The sequence below is a fragment of the Phaseolus vulgaris genome, chromosome 6 (assembly GCF_051622355.1).
Source record: "Phaseolus vulgaris cultivar YP4 chromosome 6, ASM5162235v1, whole genome shotgun sequence".
In the NCBI taxonomy this organism is placed as follows: Eukaryota; Viridiplantae; Streptophyta; class Magnoliopsida; order Fabales; family Fabaceae; genus Phaseolus; species Phaseolus vulgaris.
This window is the reverse complement of record NC_143503.1, coordinates 29,105,076-29,126,483: the sequence shown is the minus strand read 5'-3', so window position 1 is coordinate 29,126,483 and position 21,408 is coordinate 29,105,076. Positions and strand designations below refer to the sequence as shown.

Sequence of the window (21,408 nt, the reverse complement as noted above, 5' to 3'; positions counted from 1 at the left end):
AGGTTTCCGTGGATTCTGTATATATTGACTTAGGGTCCGAACCGAAGATGCTATGTCAGGTCGAGTAACCGTGAGGTATATCAGTCGTCCCACGAGTCGCCTGTATTTGACTGGATCCTTTAATAACTCTCCATCGTCTGGTGTGAGTGTTAGGTATTGTTCCATTGGAAATTTGTCTGGACGAGCACCTGTGAGTCCCGTATCCTGCAAAATATCAAGCGCATATTTTCTTTGGGACATGTAAATACCAGCTTTGGAACGGGAAAATTCAATCCCTAGAAAATATTTTAGGTCTCCAAGATCTTTAATGCGAAATTGTTGTAATAAACAATCTTTAACACGCTGAATTTCTGTCAAATCATTTCCTGTCAGAAGAATATCATCCACATAAATCAAAAGGGCAGTAAATGATGAGTTATTCTGTCTTGTGAATAGAGAGTAATCTGTCTTGGACTGTTGAAATCCTACAGATTTAATCACATGAGAAAATGTTGAAAACCATGTTCGAGATGCTTGTTTGAGACCATAAAGGGATTTGTTGAGTCGACATACAATGTTCTCCCCTGTCGATGATGTCCGGGTGGCAAGTCCATGTAAATAATTTAATGCAATGTGCCATGTAAGAAGGCATTTTGCACATCTAGCTGGTGAGTAAACCAATTTCTGGCTGCTGCAATGGTGAGGAGACACCTCAAAGTTGTTAATTTTGCTGTTGGTGAAAAAGTTTCAGAATAGTCGACACCTTCAATCTGAGTGTACCCCTTTGTGACAAGGCGCGCCTTATATCTGTCGACGCTACCATCTGAGTTGTACTTTATTTTATAGACCCATTTGCATCCGATGGGTTTTTGCCCAGCGGGTAAAGATGTTAAGGTCCACGTTTGATTTAGCTGCAAGGCGGAAAGCTCTTCGTCCATTGCTTTTTGCCAATTTGGATCAAGGATAGCTTGAGCATAAGTGTGAGGTTCTTTGGTGGCTGTGATGTTAGCAAGATATGCACTATGTGTAGAAGAAAATCGTGAATTAGAAAGAAAATGATGCATAGGATACCTGGTTCCATTTGGTCGGTCTTGGGCAGTGGTCGAATGATTGGCTTGGGATCCCGTTACGTAGTCGGAAGGTTGGGTTGATGTGCGACTGGATCGTCGAACAGGAAGGTCGGTTGGAGAAGGTTTGGTAATGGGTGGTAAACTTCTTGGCATGGGAGAAGAAGGTTGGTCTACTGGAGGTTCAGGTGTATTATGACGAGTAGGAGAAGAAGGTTGGTTTGATGGAGGTTCAGGTGCATTGTGACGAGTAGGAGAAGAGAGCCGGTTTTATGGGGTTGAGTTAGGCTTAAAGCCCACTTCTTAACATGGTATCAGAGCCATTTTGAGCCTATCCTAGCGAATATTTGTTGGGTTTATCAGGCCACCCGCCATCGGGCCGTTATCGGACCACCCATAACATATATCTCCATGCACGAGTTGGTAGCCTCGGCGTGAGGGGGGTGTGTTGAAGATCCCACATCGACTAGATATTAGGACATTTCATCGTATAAAAGTGGGTGCAACCCTCACCCCATGAGCCGGTTTTATGAGGTTGAGTTAGGCTTAAAACCCACTTCTTAACACATTCTCCCATGAATCTGTTTTGGTGAGAGGTGTGGGTGAAATTTGAGAGAACAATTATGAAGCGGTTATTATGAGAGAAAGCATGTTAGATAAATTTTGTTTGGAGGTGAATGAGTTTCTGAGTTCAATTGATTCACAAAAGACATGCAGTGTTCACATATGAGGACCACCCATGATGACCCAACTAAAAGTGGAACTCTTTGGACCATAAGTGCATCAGATAAAGAACCCACAAAGTTCCAAAACTGCAATAATGTCAAAGACGTGAAGTTCACATGAAGAAGCTATGATAGTTAAGGTAAACTCATCCAATCACACCAATGGAACGTGCCAGCACAAACAACCCAATCTCCACACTTTCATCAATCTCTTGCTTGCTGAACATTCCACTGCCAGCAAAAAGATCTAAGAAAAGAGACCCAATTGCACCATCCACGTTAAGAATTCAATTATTTACCTTTCAGAGGGTGTAGCCTTCAACTTCAACACCATATTCATGTATTTAACAGAAGGAAAATGTGTGCCTGCAAACTTTTGTAGCAGCTCAACTCTCTTCTCTTTCTCCCCAGTTTCTATGTTTCAAATTGGTATTTTATTAAGTAAATATGAATAATTTCATAACTTTTAAATCAATTTTTAATTCCTTTTTGGCAGGTTGAAACTGTTAAAAACCTATAATATGCAGATCTGACCAATGTAAAATGTATCAGCAAGATTCAAGGTGGAAGATGCTATATATCAAGACTATGGAAAAAAATGGTTTAATTCTTTACTTCATCCCATTTTTACATTTTAGTTCTATACTTAAAAATGATTTTTGACTGGTGTTATCTTACCTTCTTCAACCTAACAAAGATAATCTAACCATTAATATTACGACTAATAAATAACATGCTGCCTATTTCCAGGATCAGGATAGGATAGAAAATTCACAAAACATAGGGAGAATTTCAATACATTCAAATACTTTTTATTACTCGTTTAATATCTATATGTATACAATTTTTATGGTTTAATCTCTATTGTCTAAAACTGCTGAGACTAAATTAAAAAGTGTATGTATAGAGATTATAACAAGTAGTTTGCAAATACAAAGACTAAAATGCAAAGAGTGTGAAGATACATTATGCCATTTCAATATTAATGCATGGTAACCAATTTGTGAAATGTTTCCTTAACTGCAGCTTTAAAAGTTTGATATGATGTGGGAACAACAGCTCCAGCGTGCCTGATTCTTTGCTTGAGAAGATTCCAACTCAAGCACTTTTATCTCCCTGATTATTGTGCAACGCAAGAGCCAGGGACACTAAGAATGTTATCCTTCAATGAAGAATATTATTCAGGTTGTTAATGAAAACAGATTCAGATATGATAGCAAATTATGTAACTCTTGCTACCCTTCTGAAAAAGAGAAACTCTGCTTGAGACTCAAAAACCTCTTTTCACTCATAATTATAGCTTGAAATCATGTCTCCTTCTCCTTCACTATAACAAAGATCTTTATTTCCATTTTTGGAAAAAAATTTGCCAACGATGGATTATATTGTGAATCCTTCCAATGGTTTCAATTGTAGTCAGCAACAATCATCACAGATATCTTATTCTTCTACTATCTTCTGAATCCAACCTTCATATTGGTTTTATAAAGTTGGGTTTTTTACTTTTCTGTTTTTTTCTTATGATACTTCCTTGATGGTTTCCCTTGTTTTTCACTACTTTCAGACTTACTACTTCGATAACAAGTTCCTCACCTTTTGAGCACAAATAGGACCATCTTTTACCCTTTTAGTGGACAAGGAATTTAGGGTATGCATTTTTCTTTTAACTTTCATAAAATATGTTTATATTGTGGTTTGAACAATCTGTTTCCTAAAGGTTTGGGGTGGGTTTTATGAACTAATTATTTTACATATAAATTTAAACATATTATTTACATAATCTTTTTGTATCAACTTTACCTCCAAAAAATATTACCATACAAGAAAAGTTCATGTCTATTCATATATGTTATTAAGTATTTTGTAGTGTGAGTTTTCCAGAAGAGTTTTCATTCTCAATGCATTTAATATACTCCATATATATCAGTTGAAATGAAACATAAATATTGATATACAAACAAATATATCTTAACCATATAGATTCAATACGACACTAGAATGATCAATAGAAACAAAAAGCAGAACATAATTCTGGTATAGGAATTGAGTTTCACTAAAATCTAGCTGTCTGGGACAGTGATAACTACTCATGCATATTAAATTGGGAATCCCGGGTAAAACTTTAAATTCTAAAAAAAACTAAGTTTTATTTGAGGAAAAAAAAAATTATCTTAAATTTGAGAAACTAGCACAAAACTTAGACACAGCATTATTTTTTTCATATAGTTTATTAAACAAATTTTAATCTATACTCTCGTTTTCCTCATATGTAATGATATTTAATAAAATTATTTATTGTGCTGATTATTAAAATAAAACTTGAATTTTAATTGAAAAACACTACTAAAAACACACATCATATGATAACTATTTTGTTTTTTTTTTACACAATGTTAATTTTCACTTATTATATTCTATAAATAAAATGCATTTATTGTGTCGCTGGAGAGGTAGATTAGGTTGAACAAGATAAAATGAGTTTTTCTTTCCTCTCTCTATAAAATATTCACTCGTAAATTTAAATTGCAATGATGATGAAAATATTAAAAAAATCTTATTATTTAAGTATTTTTAAATCATAATAGTAATTTTATAAAACTTATATAATTTATTTAATTTTAAAAAAACTAAATAAATGAAATAAACTTGTGTATATTTTTTAATTTATATGATAACGTATAAATATTTTTTCATTTAACATTATCTTATATCTATTTATATTTATAATTATAGTAACACATAAGTTTAAATTATATTATTCATTAGAACATTAAAATTAAAAAAATGTAAATATTTTTTATAATTTAAAAAGAATTGTATAATGAAATGTAATTTTGTACAATTTAGTTAAAATTAAAGTTTTTATAATAAAAAAAAAATCATTGAGAATGATTGGTTTGAATAAACTGAAAGTAATCACTAAGGCAGCCCAACTCTTACCCAAATGATTCATTGTTGGCAAATTCTTTCTGCATTAAATTAATTTTAATTTGTATTCTATCTTTAAAATTTCTAAAATTATTTTTTATTTTAGATTTGAAAATTTGGAATTTAAAAAATACAATTTTGGAAAAGAAAATTATAAAAGAAAAAATATATTATAGAAAAAAATTCAAAATGCAAAAAAATATATTCTAAAAAAAAATCCAAAATACAAAAAATATATACCTAAAAAGAAATTTCCAAACACAAAATCTAGAAATACATTTAAAAAAAATTCTAAAATTCACCTTTTATTTAAGGTTATTTTCATAGTTGTAGAATAATATTTTTCTCATTTTAATAACAAATCGGATGCAGGATGAAACTGATATGCTTCATGAATAATTTGCCTTTGTTGTTTTGTGAACTCATCCTCAAGAAGTCCTATCACTACAAAAACATTAGGTAATTACACTCAATTTCAGTGGAAAAGACGAAAATGCTCTTAAAAAATGAAATACATATAAAAATACATTCTAGATTCTCTTTTCTGAAATATGTTTCTGGATTTTTTTTTTTTAATAGACTTTTCATTTTTTTTTCGAATTTTTATTTCTAGAACACAAAAGGCTCTTCCAGGTTTACTTTTTCAGAATGCATTATTTTCAATTCTGAAATTTTATTTCCAAAATAAATAATATTTTTGAAATTTTAAAATTGTGTTGATTAAAAATATTGAGTATAAAAAGAATTTGTCAAAACATTATGACCCATTTCTATTGCTACACATTGTTGGTTTCGGATTCTATTGGGCTCTTAAGACAGTTACATTCTGCACCCCATATTTTTAAGCTACAACTCCATAACGTTTGAAATTCTAATTTTATCTTTAAGAAATTTGTATTTTAGACATAGTTGATACATCACTTCTATTTCTAATCATGCATTTACAAAATGATCCATTATTCATAATTTTTTTTTAAAAGTAAATATATTTTAAGAATGTACAATTATTTATAGATCCATACATGAATTTCTGAATCCTAGAATGCATTTCATGTATATTTCTTTATTACTCCAAAAATACAATTTTCTCAATTACTCCAAATAATATCCCTTTCAGCTTTCAATAAAAAAAATCTGTTGCTCACATTCACAGGATGGCAACTTCAGTACCCAGGATGATGGATAGTGGAACCCCTCTCTCCTTGCTTTCTTTTTGTGGAAAAAAGACATTTTTAGACCCATTTTCTTTAACACAATCATACAACCTACTTTTATTTAATCAAAATTTAAATTAGATTATTCAATAAAAAAAACTAATAACAGTGATTATAGGCCGATTGTATAAAACAAATATGGTTAAATTAAAATAGCATGACTCAGTAGATACACTCTACCAGGGATCTTTTCTAACTCTGGCTTCCCTGTGTTTTTGTCTTTTACTGTACATAATGCTAGTTGTATCAGTTTCCCATACTGTGTTAATTATTCTTGGAATTTTGTTTTTTAATTGATGCTTTTTGGTGTGCTGGATTTTTTGTGGTTGGACTTGGGTCGTGCGAACAAGTGATACAGATAGTGTTGAGTGAAAGTGACATGCAAAAAACATAATATCTAGAAAAGCACGTGCGAAGTGGGCTCCCTGGAATCCCAACTTTAAAGTTTGGATAAATTATTTAGGTTGATTATTCCTGTAACCTTTTTGTGTGTGTATATACTACTTCAGCAATTTAATAAAATATTATATTGTTTTCTATTTTTTGTGTTTTTATTTAAATTAAGTTATTTAAAAACCTTAAATGAATTTTCCAGATTGCATCTTCCGAAAAATAAAATTGTGCTTGAGATAATATAATTTATAGTTATAAAATTAACAATTCTGAATTTAGATTTATCATAAAAGTACACCTTATCATAATTTTTGAAAAAAATAATTTGGATTTTTTTTATTTCAAAAGATTTTTTTCTGGAAATATTATTTATTTTGTAATTTTGTTTGATGCATGTTCATCATTGTGTTGACATGATCTTATCTGAGTAGTGGAATATGACTATTTCTAAAAAAAATAAAATTCCAGTTGTTTTATTTGTGTATATGATTCTGTTAATTAGATTTCTTCTCTATTAACTTGATTATTTTTTTGCAGATACAATTTTATTGTCTGACAGAACGGCTTATTGAGTAAATCAAATCTGTCTGTTATTCCTAACATTACAGAATTAGTTAGTGCAGATGCAATTAATATTGAAAAAGAGGTTGCTAAAATATCAAACACCACCATATAATCTCTTTTGGAATAAAAAAAAATCAGGGTACTTAATCAGGAATAAATTAAATTAAACATGTTTAGTGTTAAAAAATTTATGTGATTATTAGAATGAATTATTATTAATAATTATATGATTGAGTAATTCTTAAGATTAATTTATATATATATATATTGTTTTTTAACATTTTTTTAGATGTTACAAAAAGATAAATAAGAATTGAATTATTAAAAATGAATGGTTCAAAGACTAAACCAATAAAAATAAATTTTAAAATATTTAAAATATTAAGCATGGTATTATTGCGTTAAGACTATATAGCACTAAATACAGAGGTGCAACGAAACTCTCTTCAAACAATAAATTTATTTACCGCTGTTTTTAACGGACATTTTATAAATGAAAACTTCAACAAAACAACTTTCATATAGAATATAGATTGTGTGAAAATTATTTTAATGAATAGAACTTACAAACAATTGTTTCTTAGAATATTCTTTTTAAATATATTTTTAGTTCCTCATTTATTTATTTATTTATTATCTTTATCATTTAAGTTTAAAATTATTTTTTTAATTCTTTAATTTGAAAAAAACGTATTTTATCTTCTCTATTGAAACACTTTATACTTGATAAATACAGTCAACATAAATACTTAAAAAGAAAACAAACATGTGATTCAATATTTGAATTTATGAATATATAATCAAAATTAATTTTCGTACATACATGATTTGCTATTGTTAATCTTATAAGTGAAATATCAATAATATTAGGGTTTAGGGTTTATAGGATCAAAAGGACTGAAATAAACATTTTTCAGATTATAAAGACTAAAAAGCATATATGTGTGTACTTTTTTAACCTTTTATTATCTGAAGATCAAGTTCCTATTACAATGGACGCTGATGATTTTATTATTATTATTCCATTTCTATCTAAACATACTTAAATCATTATGTTATAATTTGTGCAGGACAAAATAGGCAAGTAATTAATAACAAAACATTTGACGGTCAACAGATGCGCTTCAATTTATGTGATAATTTCCTATGAAGCCACATACATGAATGTTCATCAATAGAAATATATAATTTTAAAAATGACCCAAATTCTCTCTTTATGAATTTTATCCTTACCAATAGACCGTACAACACTAGTCTAAGAGTTACAAAATCACTCCAGCATATTTCAGATGCATGATTTCCCAAAAGATTGCTAATTTGAAGAATTTCAAAGTTCTTACAGTCACAATTTTTCTCACTTTGTGTAGAGAACATCCTCCCATGGGTGACGGTAAAGTGGTTGCTTCAATCGTTTTTGGTCAAAGGTGTGCCTGAAATTTTAAATAACAATGAATAAGACCAAGCCATGCATAATATATTTTGGAGGAGATAAAAGATTATCAGTTCAATAGATTCACAAATGACATGTTATATGCACATCCAGTAGGCTACGACGACCACCTAACACTGGATCATGCTGATAAAAAAAAAAACTCTGTTGATCATAAGACTATAAAAGAATTGTGAATTAAAAAAAATGGGGAAGACAAATAAATCCACACAGGTATGAACACTTGGATTAATCAGACATAGGTATGAACATACAAATACACAGTCGAGATTAATCAGACATAGGTATGAACAGACGAGATGAATATGATATTCTATAGTAAAATTTATATAATTATAATTCTTTTCATTATTATTTGACATTAATGAGAAGAAAATATGTCAGTTTGACAATATATTATTTATAATACCATGTTTAATATATCCATTATCATGTATGAAATATTTCATACCCGTCAGATATAAAAAACAGGATGGGTGTTCAAGGACAGACAAATATAATCAAACCCTAAAAGATAATCCCTAAACCCGCACCCACCCATTGCCATCTCTTAAAAAACGCCACAAAGATTTACAAAAACCCAAAAAATGATTTTCACATGAAATACGTATAATTAATTGAAACTCACCCAATTAGACCAATGGAGCGTGCCAGCACAAAGAGGCCATTCAGATAGCCAATCTCTACAATTTCATCAATCTCTTGTTTGGTGAACATTCCACTACCGGCAAGAAGATCCAAGAAAAGCGATCCAATTGCACCATCTACGTTAAGAACTAAATTATTTGCCTTTGTGAGGGTGTAGGTTTCAACTTGAACAGCATATTCCATGTATTTAACAGAAGGAAAATGCGTGCGTGCAAACTTCTGTAGCAGCTCAACTCTCTTATCTTTGTTGTCCCTATTCTTGATCCTGTTTCACAGGAAAAAATCAAGCCTTAGATTTATATTTTATGACACTACAGCAACAGCAAGTGCAATGGAATTAGAACATATTCATTGCTTAATTAATTTTACAACGAAATAGGTTACCTGTGCCCTATTCCTGGCACACGGATTCCCTTCTTCTTCATACTTTCGACAAACTCATAAGGTGTAAGCCCCTACAAGACACAGAAAACAGTACCATGTTAGAGATGAAAACCAAACTTCGCAGTGTATATTTTAGGAAAGGAGCCTCAGAAAATTTTGAAAATTTCCTGTTTCTAAGTTTATTGTATAAATTATAAAATATGATTTCATTCCACCTCTCTGCAATATTCTCATTAGTTCCAACCAGATTCACAGCAAAAGTACAAATCATACCCTGTCATGAGCATCCTTGAAGTAGCGAGCAGCATCGTCAATGGCACCACCAAATCGAGGACCAATTGTAAGCAAACCTGATTCAGAAGCTCATTACTAACCGTTTTAACTTTTATGGCATTATTTATCAGCAGACAAAGTTTTGTTTCCCCAACAGATATTATGCCTACATCAGTAATTGATAGAATTAGGCATATATTTACCTGATACAAGACTGGAAACTAGATCCTTCCCAGCTCTTGCTGTCACAATAGTATTGTGAGCACCAGAGACACAAGGACCATGGTCGGCACATAGCATGATGCATATCTGATCAAGGAAACCGATCAATAAGAAGATTGGGAGATGATATCAATAGTCTGTTTTGGAAAAAAAATCTAAAACGGAAACTGACAGCACAAAATAAGTTTCACTGTAAAGTGTTGAACAATTTTACATACTCAAGACACAGAGAAAGGAAAGGAGGGAAATATTCAAGGAAAGCTCTGTACTGCTGATTAGTCTACCTCAATAAATTGAGTACAGTATCGTGGAAGGCTGCGTTTAAACCACAGAAGAGAGATAACATCACCAACACCATAACCTTTTTCAATGATGGAAGACATGGGTACACCAGCATAGCATGGCTCCTCACCTTCAGAAAATATTGAAAGAGAAAACTTCAGTTTAACAATCAAATGTGAGTGTCTCATCCAGAAAATGAGAGATGACACATCTCTAAATTAAAACATCAATGGATTTCAATATACCTCTGTCATCAGAAATGGTGGAAATAATATGAGTTGGAGCACGGACTTTTCCACTCTTAATTGCAGAGCTAAGGTCTTCTGGGATTGGTGGAGGAGTAATTTCCTTGACTGGTGTGACCTTCCCTTCTTCAACCTGAGATAAGCAAACCATTTACAACTAATTAAGGAAAAGAAAGAGATTACTTTACAATATTGCGCATTTCCTAGATTAGGAGAGAGGAGTAAACTCAATTAAACATACGAAAATTTTCAAGACATGTATACTAACCAATTTGTCAAATGTTTCCTTAATTGAAGCTTCAAAAGCTTCAAATGATGTGGGAACAACAGCTCCGGCATCCTTTAGTGCCTGATTCTTTGCTTGAGCAGATTCTAACTCACCACCACTTTTAGCTCCCTGATTCATGTAAGAGCCAACAGACATTAAGAATGTCGTACTATGATAAATGCTTTAATTGACAATTAGTCAAGGTTAAAGGAGCTGGGACATACTGCATGACCAAATTGTACTTCAGATTTGAATAGTCGTGCACATGTCCCACTAACCCAGGCAACAACTGGTTTTGATACTTTTCCTTGTTTTAGAGCTTCCACTAATGAATACTCATCACGCCCACCAAGTTCCCCAAGTACTACCATCATTTTAACCTGAGGTTTAAGATAAACCCAGACTGGTCAATAACTAAAAAAAACTTATATGCTCTAAATTCTAGTCAGATATTTATATGATGCACATATTTTAGGTAGCTCCTCAAGAAGAAAGAAAAAAAATACCTGGGGTATGTTGTTAAACCGTAAAACATGGTCAGAAAGTGTGGAACCGGGGAAAACATCCCCTCCAATGGCAATGCCTGCAGTTAAACAAGATTTAACTAAATACTGGTATTAACAATACTCTGGTCATAAATCCATTCTTGTAATATCCAGAGTTTTTGACAGGTGGATGTATCTTGTTTTTTTGTAGAATTTTTTGGCTAGGTACCATGTAGTTATATGATGTGATACCAGCATTTATAACTCATGTGAGGTTTTTATTTATGGGTTGGAGTACTCCTAGTACTCCCATTTTATTTCATTCTTTATTGCTGAAAAAAAAAATCGAAAAGAAAAAACCAGCAAATACCTTCATAAATCCCATCAGTTACACGGGCAATACTGTTGTATAATTCATTGGACATCCCACCCTGTAATTCAGAAAGTTTTTTTCCTTTAGAACCATCCGTTCATACATTATATCATGTCAAAAAAATCACAAAGCTGAAATTCTAAATTTCCACACAACACAATTTGCTACGTGACATTAAATAGAAACAATTCCATTGAACATGTGATATTAGCTAAAGAGGCTATTACCATTATTTAGAACTAAAGAGAGCATAGGGAGGGGAGGAGTGTTTATTGATGCTCAAAAACATATCATGCAAGTAAACTAACAAATCATGTTATGTTGTGAAAAAGTTGCGCCCTTCTCTAGTTATAATTTGATACATCTGTACTCCACCATAATTAGTATAATCTCACCATCCACTCTTAAATCTAATTTAAAGATTGAGTTTAATATTCACAAAAATATATTAAGGCTATATATATCTCTTTGGTTCTTTCAGGAAGGAGAAGCAAATTTAAATGATAGAAAAATAAACTCAAAGATAAGGAATTGAGCTACACAAAATTGCAAATATGTCCTGTCGCACCAGCATACTATTTTGTATCCACACATACTGAAGGTACTGAATAAGCTCAAATTTAAATGATAGAAAAATAAAGTCAAAGATAAGGAATTGAGCTACACAAAATTGCAAATATGTCCTATCGCACCAGCATACTATTTTGTATGAACACATACTGAAGGTTCTGAATAAGCTAGCAAATCAATAAGGTATTTGAGAGACAGTCTGATCACTATACTATATTTCTAGAATCTAGATGAACTAAGCCGTGATAAACAATTATAAACAGACAAAAGGTATGATTCGTGTTTATCTTTTCAAGGATTATTCTTAAATTTCTTGAAGCTGTAATTTGGGACTTGAATAGCTCCTGCCGGTGGAATATTTGTCTGGGTACAAAAGGAGTATACATAAAGTATCGTATCTAAATCCAAAAAGTAAAATGCATGCATTGGCTGAGACATTGATCATATCCTGCACCTTCGTACCACAAGCAAGTTGGGATTATCAAAGCTTTATAGTGATGCTAGAAGATGACATCAACATAAGCAGGAAGTCAAATAAATACATACAGATTTAGAAACAAATCCAACAGATCCGGGCCTGTAGAGCTTGCACTGAATTATATTGTCAATTGTGCCAGCTGTGTCACCAATTTTAAAAGCACCTGCTTGAATGCCTCCAACAGTGGCAGGACCAATAACAACCTAGCAAATCAAGAGCAATTAAATAAGTTTTTTCCATGTTATTTTATGGCTATTAATTTGATCAATATCTATTTCGAATTCCACCTTATTGTTTGAACGGGCATATGCAATCAATTGCTTAGTGTCTGACTCAGGTACCCCTTCAGCAATAATAGCAACAACTCTAATTGTTGGCTGCTTTAAAGCAGCCATGGATGATGCTGCAGCACTGCAAGTAGATTAATTTGTACATGTTGACATCATAAGGATTTAGGTAGAGAAGAAGATAAAGAAAAACGAATAGGGACTGAATAATTGAAATTGATATTGATTTGATGTGACATGATATGATATGAAAGACAAACTAAGTACTACTAGTAACAACTATATATTTTAATACTAGACAACCAATCCTAATTAAATAAGGAAATAACTCAAGAAATACGTAACCAATCTTAATTAAATAAGGAAATAACTCAAGAAATACGTAACCACTCATAATAGATCATTTAAGATATTGTAAATTATTCTCTGATCTAAAATGATATTATGAAATGTTTCCAGATATCCCAATGAATATTCATGTATTATTGTGCAACAAGATACCATAGACTCCAAATAATAGTAAATAATTTGCTGACCTTCTAAACGAAGCAAAGTTGATGAAAACATCGGCGGTAGGATGTGCAGCACATGCGGCTTCAATGCTGCAAAATAAGTCAACGGAAGACTAAGAAAAATCACCCCACACAAACAAGAATGTCATGTTCAAAAGTTGGTCACTTTGTATTGAATGATATGTTAAAACGGTAAGGAGACCGATAGAATAAGGAAAAAATATTCTCTTTGCTACAACTACAAACCAAATCCCAAATTCAAACAAAAAAAGAGGAAGTTTGTGTAGAGAAATAGATGAAGAACACATACGTAGAATGAACAGGGATGGCAATTTCCTCCTGACCAAAAAAGAGTTTCTGAAATCCCTCAGAACCAGGATTAATTATTCCAGCAACTGATGGGGTTTCCCTGCCTGTGAACACAAAATCAGAACTTCCATTATTTTTAAGAACAAATATTAATGTCAACGTATCATTTCCTGTAATCTGCCTAGAAGAAAATCAAGATGATAGATCCTATACAAACCACAGAGGAAGTCAAAATCAAGCATCCGCTGGATGGGCAGTTGCTTGTAGTTGTAAAATAAAGCTTGTGTAGTGCGGGAGAATAGTTGTCCAGTGGCCATGATGAAGAAACAGATCGATCTGGCAACAAACAAGTGCGTTACTTTCTACATCGCAGAAGAAAAGTTACAAAGAAATAGTTGAACCATTGCCGTACCAAAAGTTATTTTAAAACGTAACATTAAAAAAAAGGATCACATAATTAATAATGTACTATATTCTCCATATCAGTTGAAATGAAACACGGAGTTGTTATCTCTATCTAAGTACAAACATTAATGATCTATCTTAAGCACCCATAGATTCACCCCCAAGCAGTCAGCAAGGCGCAACTTTAGTATTATGTCAGGCTCATCCTCCAACTACAGATTCAACTAGATCAAAAAAATTATATATCATTCACAACTATAGTCTCGTGATCCAAATAAAGAGGAAAAAATTAAACATCATACAAGAAACAGTAGTCAACAAAGTCCATACTCCACAACCTCATTTTAGGAACAATCCAATCGTCAGAGGAAGAACTAAAAACCAACCAAAACAGAGTCGTTTAACGACCAAAACTTCGCAATTGAGGAGAATAAAGTTACAATCTCAACGAAAAGCAAGCCAGAATTTGAAATCTGTAACTATATAAGTAAGAGAACGAAAGCAGAATCGATCGTTTCATTCAGCAACAAAAACGAAACACGGCGTCATCACAGCAACTGAAAATACGATTTACGTGATTTGATTTGAAAATTAAGCGAAGGAAACTAGCGAGCGAAGCAGATCCACTACGAGCACAAGTTGAAGCCGAATGTACAAAAATCGAACAAGAAACAGCGAAAAGCGGAAGAGGATATTCTGGAATAAGAAGCGAGAGTATCCCTAAAATTGCAGAGAATTGAAGATTGGAAGCGGAGAGGGAAGTGAATAGAAGGAGAAATGGAGATCTATGATTTGGTTGGTGGAAGTTAGTTGGAGAGTGAGGAGCTTACCTCACCTGATTCACTCGCCTCGCTTGCGGAATCGGAGAGGAAGTGAGTCAAGAGCGAGTTGGAGGGGAAATGAAAAATGAAGGGATGGTAGAGGCGGGTTTATATAGTGATGTAGAGAATGTGTGTGTGTTGAATAGAGCAAGTCACGTGGGGCGTGGTAGTTAGCTTCCTTGTTGTACAAAATTTACTTCAATTTTGTGTTCTTCCTTTTTTCTTTTTTTCAAGTGGTGACTTGTGTTTGTGGTTGTGTTAGTTAGATCAGAGCGAAATGTAGACAACGAGGCCCGTGTTAGGTGAGGTGGCTAGCTATTGCTAATTTTGCTTTGTTTTTAAAATAATAATTAAAAAACAATGAAGAGACTAACTATACACTCCATGTTGAAAAAATAACTACCACTCATGAAATTAAAAATAAAATCACACTTTTATCTTAATATTCCTTAAAACAACGGTTAAGATTACAAGCATGATGACTGTAAAAAATGAAACTTAATTATAATTTAACAACAATCTTAAAAGAATTTAAATATTACACATACATAGCTTCCGTGAACCAATTCGGTTTGATTGGTTTGACGGAAAATTGACCACCTCACTGCTTAAATAATCCAAAAAATAGTTGAGTTAAAGAGAAACACAAACGACTAACGAGAAATTATTTGAGTGAACTTTACAATTTTTTTCTAAACGTTTTGATGATTTATTCTAATATTTTCAAATAAATAAAAACTCGTGTAATATCTATAAATGGATTATTATTATTATTATTATTATTATTAAAATTACTATTAGTTTTTATCATTTAAAATATGTACATGGACTTTTTATACTAGCTTAATGTTTTACCTAACTTAATTTTATATTAATTAAATAATTACTATGCATTTAGCAATTTTTACTCTGATATTGAATTTCTTAAATAAAATATCGGATTTGAATAATAAAAATAGAAATGTGATTAAAAAGAATATATTTTATTAAAAGTAGTCATCAGATTTGTTATTTTAAAAATAAACTAAATCAGTAGATATGTGTAAAAGGTAAAGAATGGTTTAATTTTAAACCTGGACTTTAATTATATATTTTCTTTTAATTTTATACAGTAACAATTTTAAATATTATATTAATAAATGGTAATGATTTTATATATTTCAAATATATCTAATAGTAATAATATTAAGTGTACCATCTTTCAGACGAACTTATTTATAAAGATTTTCAGGGAAAATATGACAAAAAAACATTTTTATGAATTAAAATTAAATTATATAAATTAAAATAAAAAATTTAAAAACTTATATTAGAAAACTTCTACAATCTATAAATGAATTTCAGTTTATAGAGAAGTTTATATTTATTATGTTTTCTTAAAAAATTTATTGATATAATTTTATATAAATTAACTTATACATAATAAATATATAATTTTTTTCTTCAATTAGCAAAAGAAATAATTTTTCACCATATAACAATCTTCATTGAAATATTTACGAATTTTAGTATTAGAGAGCATCCCAATCTGATTCTCTTTCAAGTAATAAATAAGTGACTGTGTTAGTGTGGTAACTAAAAACTAATAAACGAATTCAATTTAGTTTTAAAGAAATTTTATTAAATGCAAATGGACGAAAGCGTGGTATTGTATGTCACTGTATTTTGTCGATTTTGTTGCTTACTTCAAGTAAATCTAGAGTATTCCATAACTATTTTCATAGTTACAATCTATAAACATCAATTGAACGTCACCAATCATAAAAAAATAGACAAGTTAATGAAGAAGTGGAAAAAGTTAAATTGGTGGGAAATGAACAACTCAACGGTTCAAAGTGGCGTGACAGTGCAGCAGCAAATGAAGTCGTGTTAACGGCACTCTCAATCCCAGTGACAGAGATGTGGAAGCAGAAACCAAAAAAACTAGACTAGGGAGTGATTTTTAATGAGAAAACAAAAATTGATCAAATTCATTTGCTCTCTGATTTTAAGTATTTCTAATAGTAGTGCTTGTATTGTGAGAATTGAAACAATGCCTTTCATTATTAAAAATACTTTTTTTTATCAGCATAAAAAAATCTCATACCTATTACCTAACTTTCATTTATCTTAATAGAGTTCTGCTTACACATGAAGCCAACAGGCAAAAGATACATGCATAATGACACAAAAATTCTTGTTCAGATTTTTTTTTAGAATTCACATTTAGAAATAAATAAAAAATCATAATATATAACTAAATACAAATTTTAACTTATAAACTAATTTTATAAAATTAAATTAAATTTAAAATATATTTTCTAATAAAATTATTTAGAATTTATTATAATAAAATTATCATGTCACTAATCAAATCGTTATTAAACTATTTATAATATATAACTATATATAATTTCACGAATCAATATGTTAAAAGTCACGTATCAATTAGAATATATAAATATATATAAATTTCATTTTATAAATTGATTAATTTATAAACAATATCTGGAAAGAAAAATTAGAAGTGTCGATTACAAATACGCTTAAAGAAGAAAACAAATACATCAAACATATATGAACCACCATTAAGTAATATACATACCCCAGTTACAAGGACTTTTTTGGACAGGATTTTCATTATTAAAATGGTAAAACACACCATTTTTGTTTTAAAGAATTAAGATAGTGATATCGTTAATGATAGGATATAGGATAAGATACGAAGACTTTTTTTTTATTAACAATAAAAAATAATATAAATAAGAGTACTAAAAATATTTTAACTATACTATTGACGAGATTAATAAAAAATAATATAAATAAGAGTAATAAAAATATTTTAACCCATATACTATTGACGAGATTAAAAAAACACTTATCGAATTTGAGAGTTGTATTTTATATTTTATATATTTGTATTTTTATAATAAAAGTTAAAATTTGTACATAGGAATGCTTACACAGATAAACAGATTATTGTAATAATATCAATCATACTATTTCAGTAATTTAAATTTAAATATTTTTTGTTTTCTTATATTTTCTTTTCCTTTATCATCATTTAATATATGCAATTTTTTAAAAATATTGAACATTTTTATTTATAAAATATTGGATAAAATTGAACACGTAAATCTATAACGAATAATCTATTATAAAAGATTAAATGACTCCAACGGAAATACTGATAAAAAATTCATTGAAAATGATTTGTTCAAGTATAGGATAATATTACAAAGTGAACTTTAAACCTAAATAAATTCTCTACAGGTTTGCATTCACTTATATATTATGAATGACTCTAATCTCTAGTTGATGTGTGATCTTCAACAAATGATTTTCTATAAATATATTATCATTTGTCTCCCAAAGTTAGACAGTCTTTTATATCATTCAAATAATTCGGATATCAACTTCAAACAATTTCAATTCATATCTCATAAGAACATTTAACATCAGAGTACGATTTTTATGATTTCTACTATAAGTCAAACTATGATATCGACTTCATCCAATATTAAGATAGACCCATCATTTATCAACACACAATTGTAGATATACAACAACTGTAAGTGAAAGAAATTTTTTTAGTTTTTTTTATGACTAGACAAGATATAATACAATTATGATGGAAACCTCTTTTTCTTGTCTTTTTTTTATTTTATTTTTTAGATAAAGATTTGAGAAAATATGTTTGTAGAAGTCTTTGAATTTCATGGTTAAAGTGTAATAAATAAACATGTAAGAGTGAGAGGTGAAACCAACTCATTATAAAAGAGTATAAATTAAGTTTTAAATAAGATTAACCTAATGAAAATTTAGTAACAAGTAAAATGACAAAAAATAAATATCATTTTATTTTTAATTCTAAATTAGAAAAATAAAATAAAAAACACTTCCTATTTATAGAAGACTTGAGGAAGAGTTTGAGCCAAACTTTAGGTGGAAACTTAAAGCTCAAGTCTAATATAGATATAAAACAATCTCTTAAAAATAACAAAGGTAAAAGAAAAGACTTATTACTAGTCTAAGTACACAATTTATGAATTTTTCGGGTTCAAAATTTATTTGAACTTATTTTGCAGGTGGTATGATTTGGGTGTATTTGAAAATGAAAAAAAGTTTCGATAAGAGAGTGAATGCGGAGGTATGTTAAACCATACAAATCAATTTAAGAAAAGCACAGCTATTGCTCCCAAGCTATGTTGCTGGCGTGAACTTTAAGTCAGGGTTTATGTCTATTTAATTATCATTAATCAATGTTACTTCACACTTTTCGAAAAGATCGACTGGGTAAATTTAGAAGACTCAACAAACTCTAATGTTCAATCCAATTGATGTTTTAAATATGTTATTGTATAAAATCCAAAGAAATTTTTAAAAAATTGATAATAGTTTTTTTTAAATGATATAATTTTATATAAGTATTAAAAAATGAATTTTAAATTTAATTCAAACTTGTTAAAATGGAGTTTATATTATAAAATATTTTTATTTATAGTTATTGTTTGTGAGAGAATTGTTTTTCAAATAAAATAAAAATTTAAATTTAAACAATATCTAGAAGAAAAAAAGTTGACTTTATTTTTTAAATATGACTATGCCATAACTGAAAAACAATAAATATGATTGAACCAACTACAAGAAAAAATGGGGTCTCCGTTAAATAAAAACCCAAGCACCCACAATTAATATTCGAACACAAGTTCTTCTAATAATCAAGGAAGGGTTAACCACTAGACCAGAGAAGTTCTTTGATCATATTATCATTTTTATTTTACTTATAATTATTAACATAATTTATACATATTAATATTATATTAACATTAATATTATATTAACATTAATATTATATTAACATTAATATTATATTAACATTAATATTATATTAACATTAATATTATATTAACATTAATATTATATTAACATTAATATTATATTAACATTAATATTATATTAACATTAATATTATATTAACATTAATATTATATTAACATTAATATTATATTAACATTATTATTAATATTATTATTATAATTAATATTATATTCATATTATTAATATTTATTAATATTATTCATATTATTAATAATATTACTATTATTATTAATATTATTATTAATATTAATATTATTATTAATATTAGTATAAATATTATTATTAATATTATTATAAATATTATTATTAATATTATTATAAATATTTTTATAAATATTTTTATTAATATTATTATAAATATTATTATAAATATTATTATAAATATTATTATAAATATTATTATTAATATTATTATTATAAATATTATTATTAATATTATTATTAATATTATTATAAATATTATTATTAATATTATTATTAATATTATTATAAATATTATTATAATGAATAGTTTCCAGTGTCTGATTCTTCAAAATTTGATACTGCAAATGTAACCAAAAAATAAATTATGATGATGTATATATGTGATAAGTTAATGTCACTTCACAAACAACTTATTTTTACTTATTGAAATTCATAAAAACAATCTTTAAGAATTGAATAATAATTTCAATTAATGAAGTGCCTTCTAACTTCAATTAATGAATCAACCTCTAAGACCTAAGTTCAAAGCATATTTAAATATATATACCAGTTTAGGCTAAACTCACTAAAAAATTTAATTATATCTATTTATTAAGAATTGAGAAAATATAAAATATAAAATATTTTATTGATGTTTTACAATAAACTTTTGACACTTAAAAAAAATTAAAAAACTCTATTATTTTGATGAGATTTTAGAATAAATATTTAGAATTTAACGAAGGTTTTAAAATAAACCTTTAGAAATTAATGAAGGTTAAAAAAATCTTTGTTATTTTATGGAGGTTTTAAAATAAACATTTGTAAATTAATAAAGGTTAAAAAAACCTTCGTTATTTTGTGGAGGTTTTAAAATAAACCTTTGGAAATTAACAAAGGTTAAAAAAACCTTCGTTATTTTGCGGAGGTTTTAAAATAAACCTTTGGAAATTAATAAAGGTTAGAAAAACCTCTGTTATTTTACTGAGGTTTTAGAATAAACCTTTGGAATTTAGCTAAGGTTAAAAAACCCCCGTTATTTTGTTGAGGTTTTAGAAAAAACCTCCATTAATTAAATCAATTCCTAAGGTTATATTAACCTTCACTAAATAACCTCTATTAAAACCTTTTTTTCTTGTAGTGACCCTACTCAGGAAACACTAAATAAAGATATCCATACTACATCCTAAATATTTATATTGTATTAGAAATTTAAGGTCATTTGAAAATCTTATCTATATAAAAAAGTCAAATAAATAATATATAAGTAGAAAAATTACAATATAATTTGAAGATTTTAGATTAAAGGTAAATCTTTTAATTTTTTATATTGGTATCGAATTTTTCTAATGTCTCTTCTTCTTGAATAACTCATAAATGATATCAAAATCACCAACTCATATACATATAACCTAAAGTAGGCAAAAATATTATAAGTTTATAAGTTCATTATATTGATTATTTATTTATTTATTTTAGAAAC

General features: G+C 29.0%; 1 protein-coding gene across 3 annotated transcripts; it reads right to left on the bottom strand.

Annotated features, from left to right (window-relative positions):
* Positions 1 to 7,972: 7,972 nt before the first annotated feature.
* LOC137831940 (ATP-citrate synthase beta chain protein 1) lies at positions 7,973 to 15,201 on the bottom strand. 3 transcript variants are annotated; one of them, XM_068639854.1, is made up of 17 exons: positions 14,897 to 15,201; positions 13,874 to 13,992; positions 13,658 to 13,760; positions 13,372 to 13,437; positions 12,836 to 12,959; positions 12,617 to 12,751; positions 11,498 to 11,558; positions 11,149 to 11,225; positions 10,867 to 11,022; positions 10,643 to 10,771; positions 10,375 to 10,507; positions 10,132 to 10,259; positions 9,829 to 9,934; positions 9,626 to 9,702; positions 9,353 to 9,423; positions 8,949 to 9,233; positions 7,973 to 8,300 (listed from the first exon to the last, which is right to left on the bottom strand). In XM_068639854.1, exons 2-17 carry the CDS (start codon positions 13,971 to 13,973, stop codon positions 8,225 to 8,227), a joined length of 1,827 nt encoding a protein of 608 aa, XP_068495955.1. In that variant the 5' UTR covers positions 13,974 to 13,992; positions 14,897 to 15,201; the 3' UTR covers positions 7,973 to 8,224. The 3 variants fall into 3 exon arrangements, with proteins under 3 accessions (XP_068495955.1, XP_068495954.1, XP_068495956.1); XM_068639853.2 differs by having other exon boundaries at positions 14,892 to 15,167; XM_068639855.1 differs by having other exon boundaries at positions 14,636 to 14,962.
* Positions 15,202 to 21,408: the final 6,207 nt, after the last annotated feature.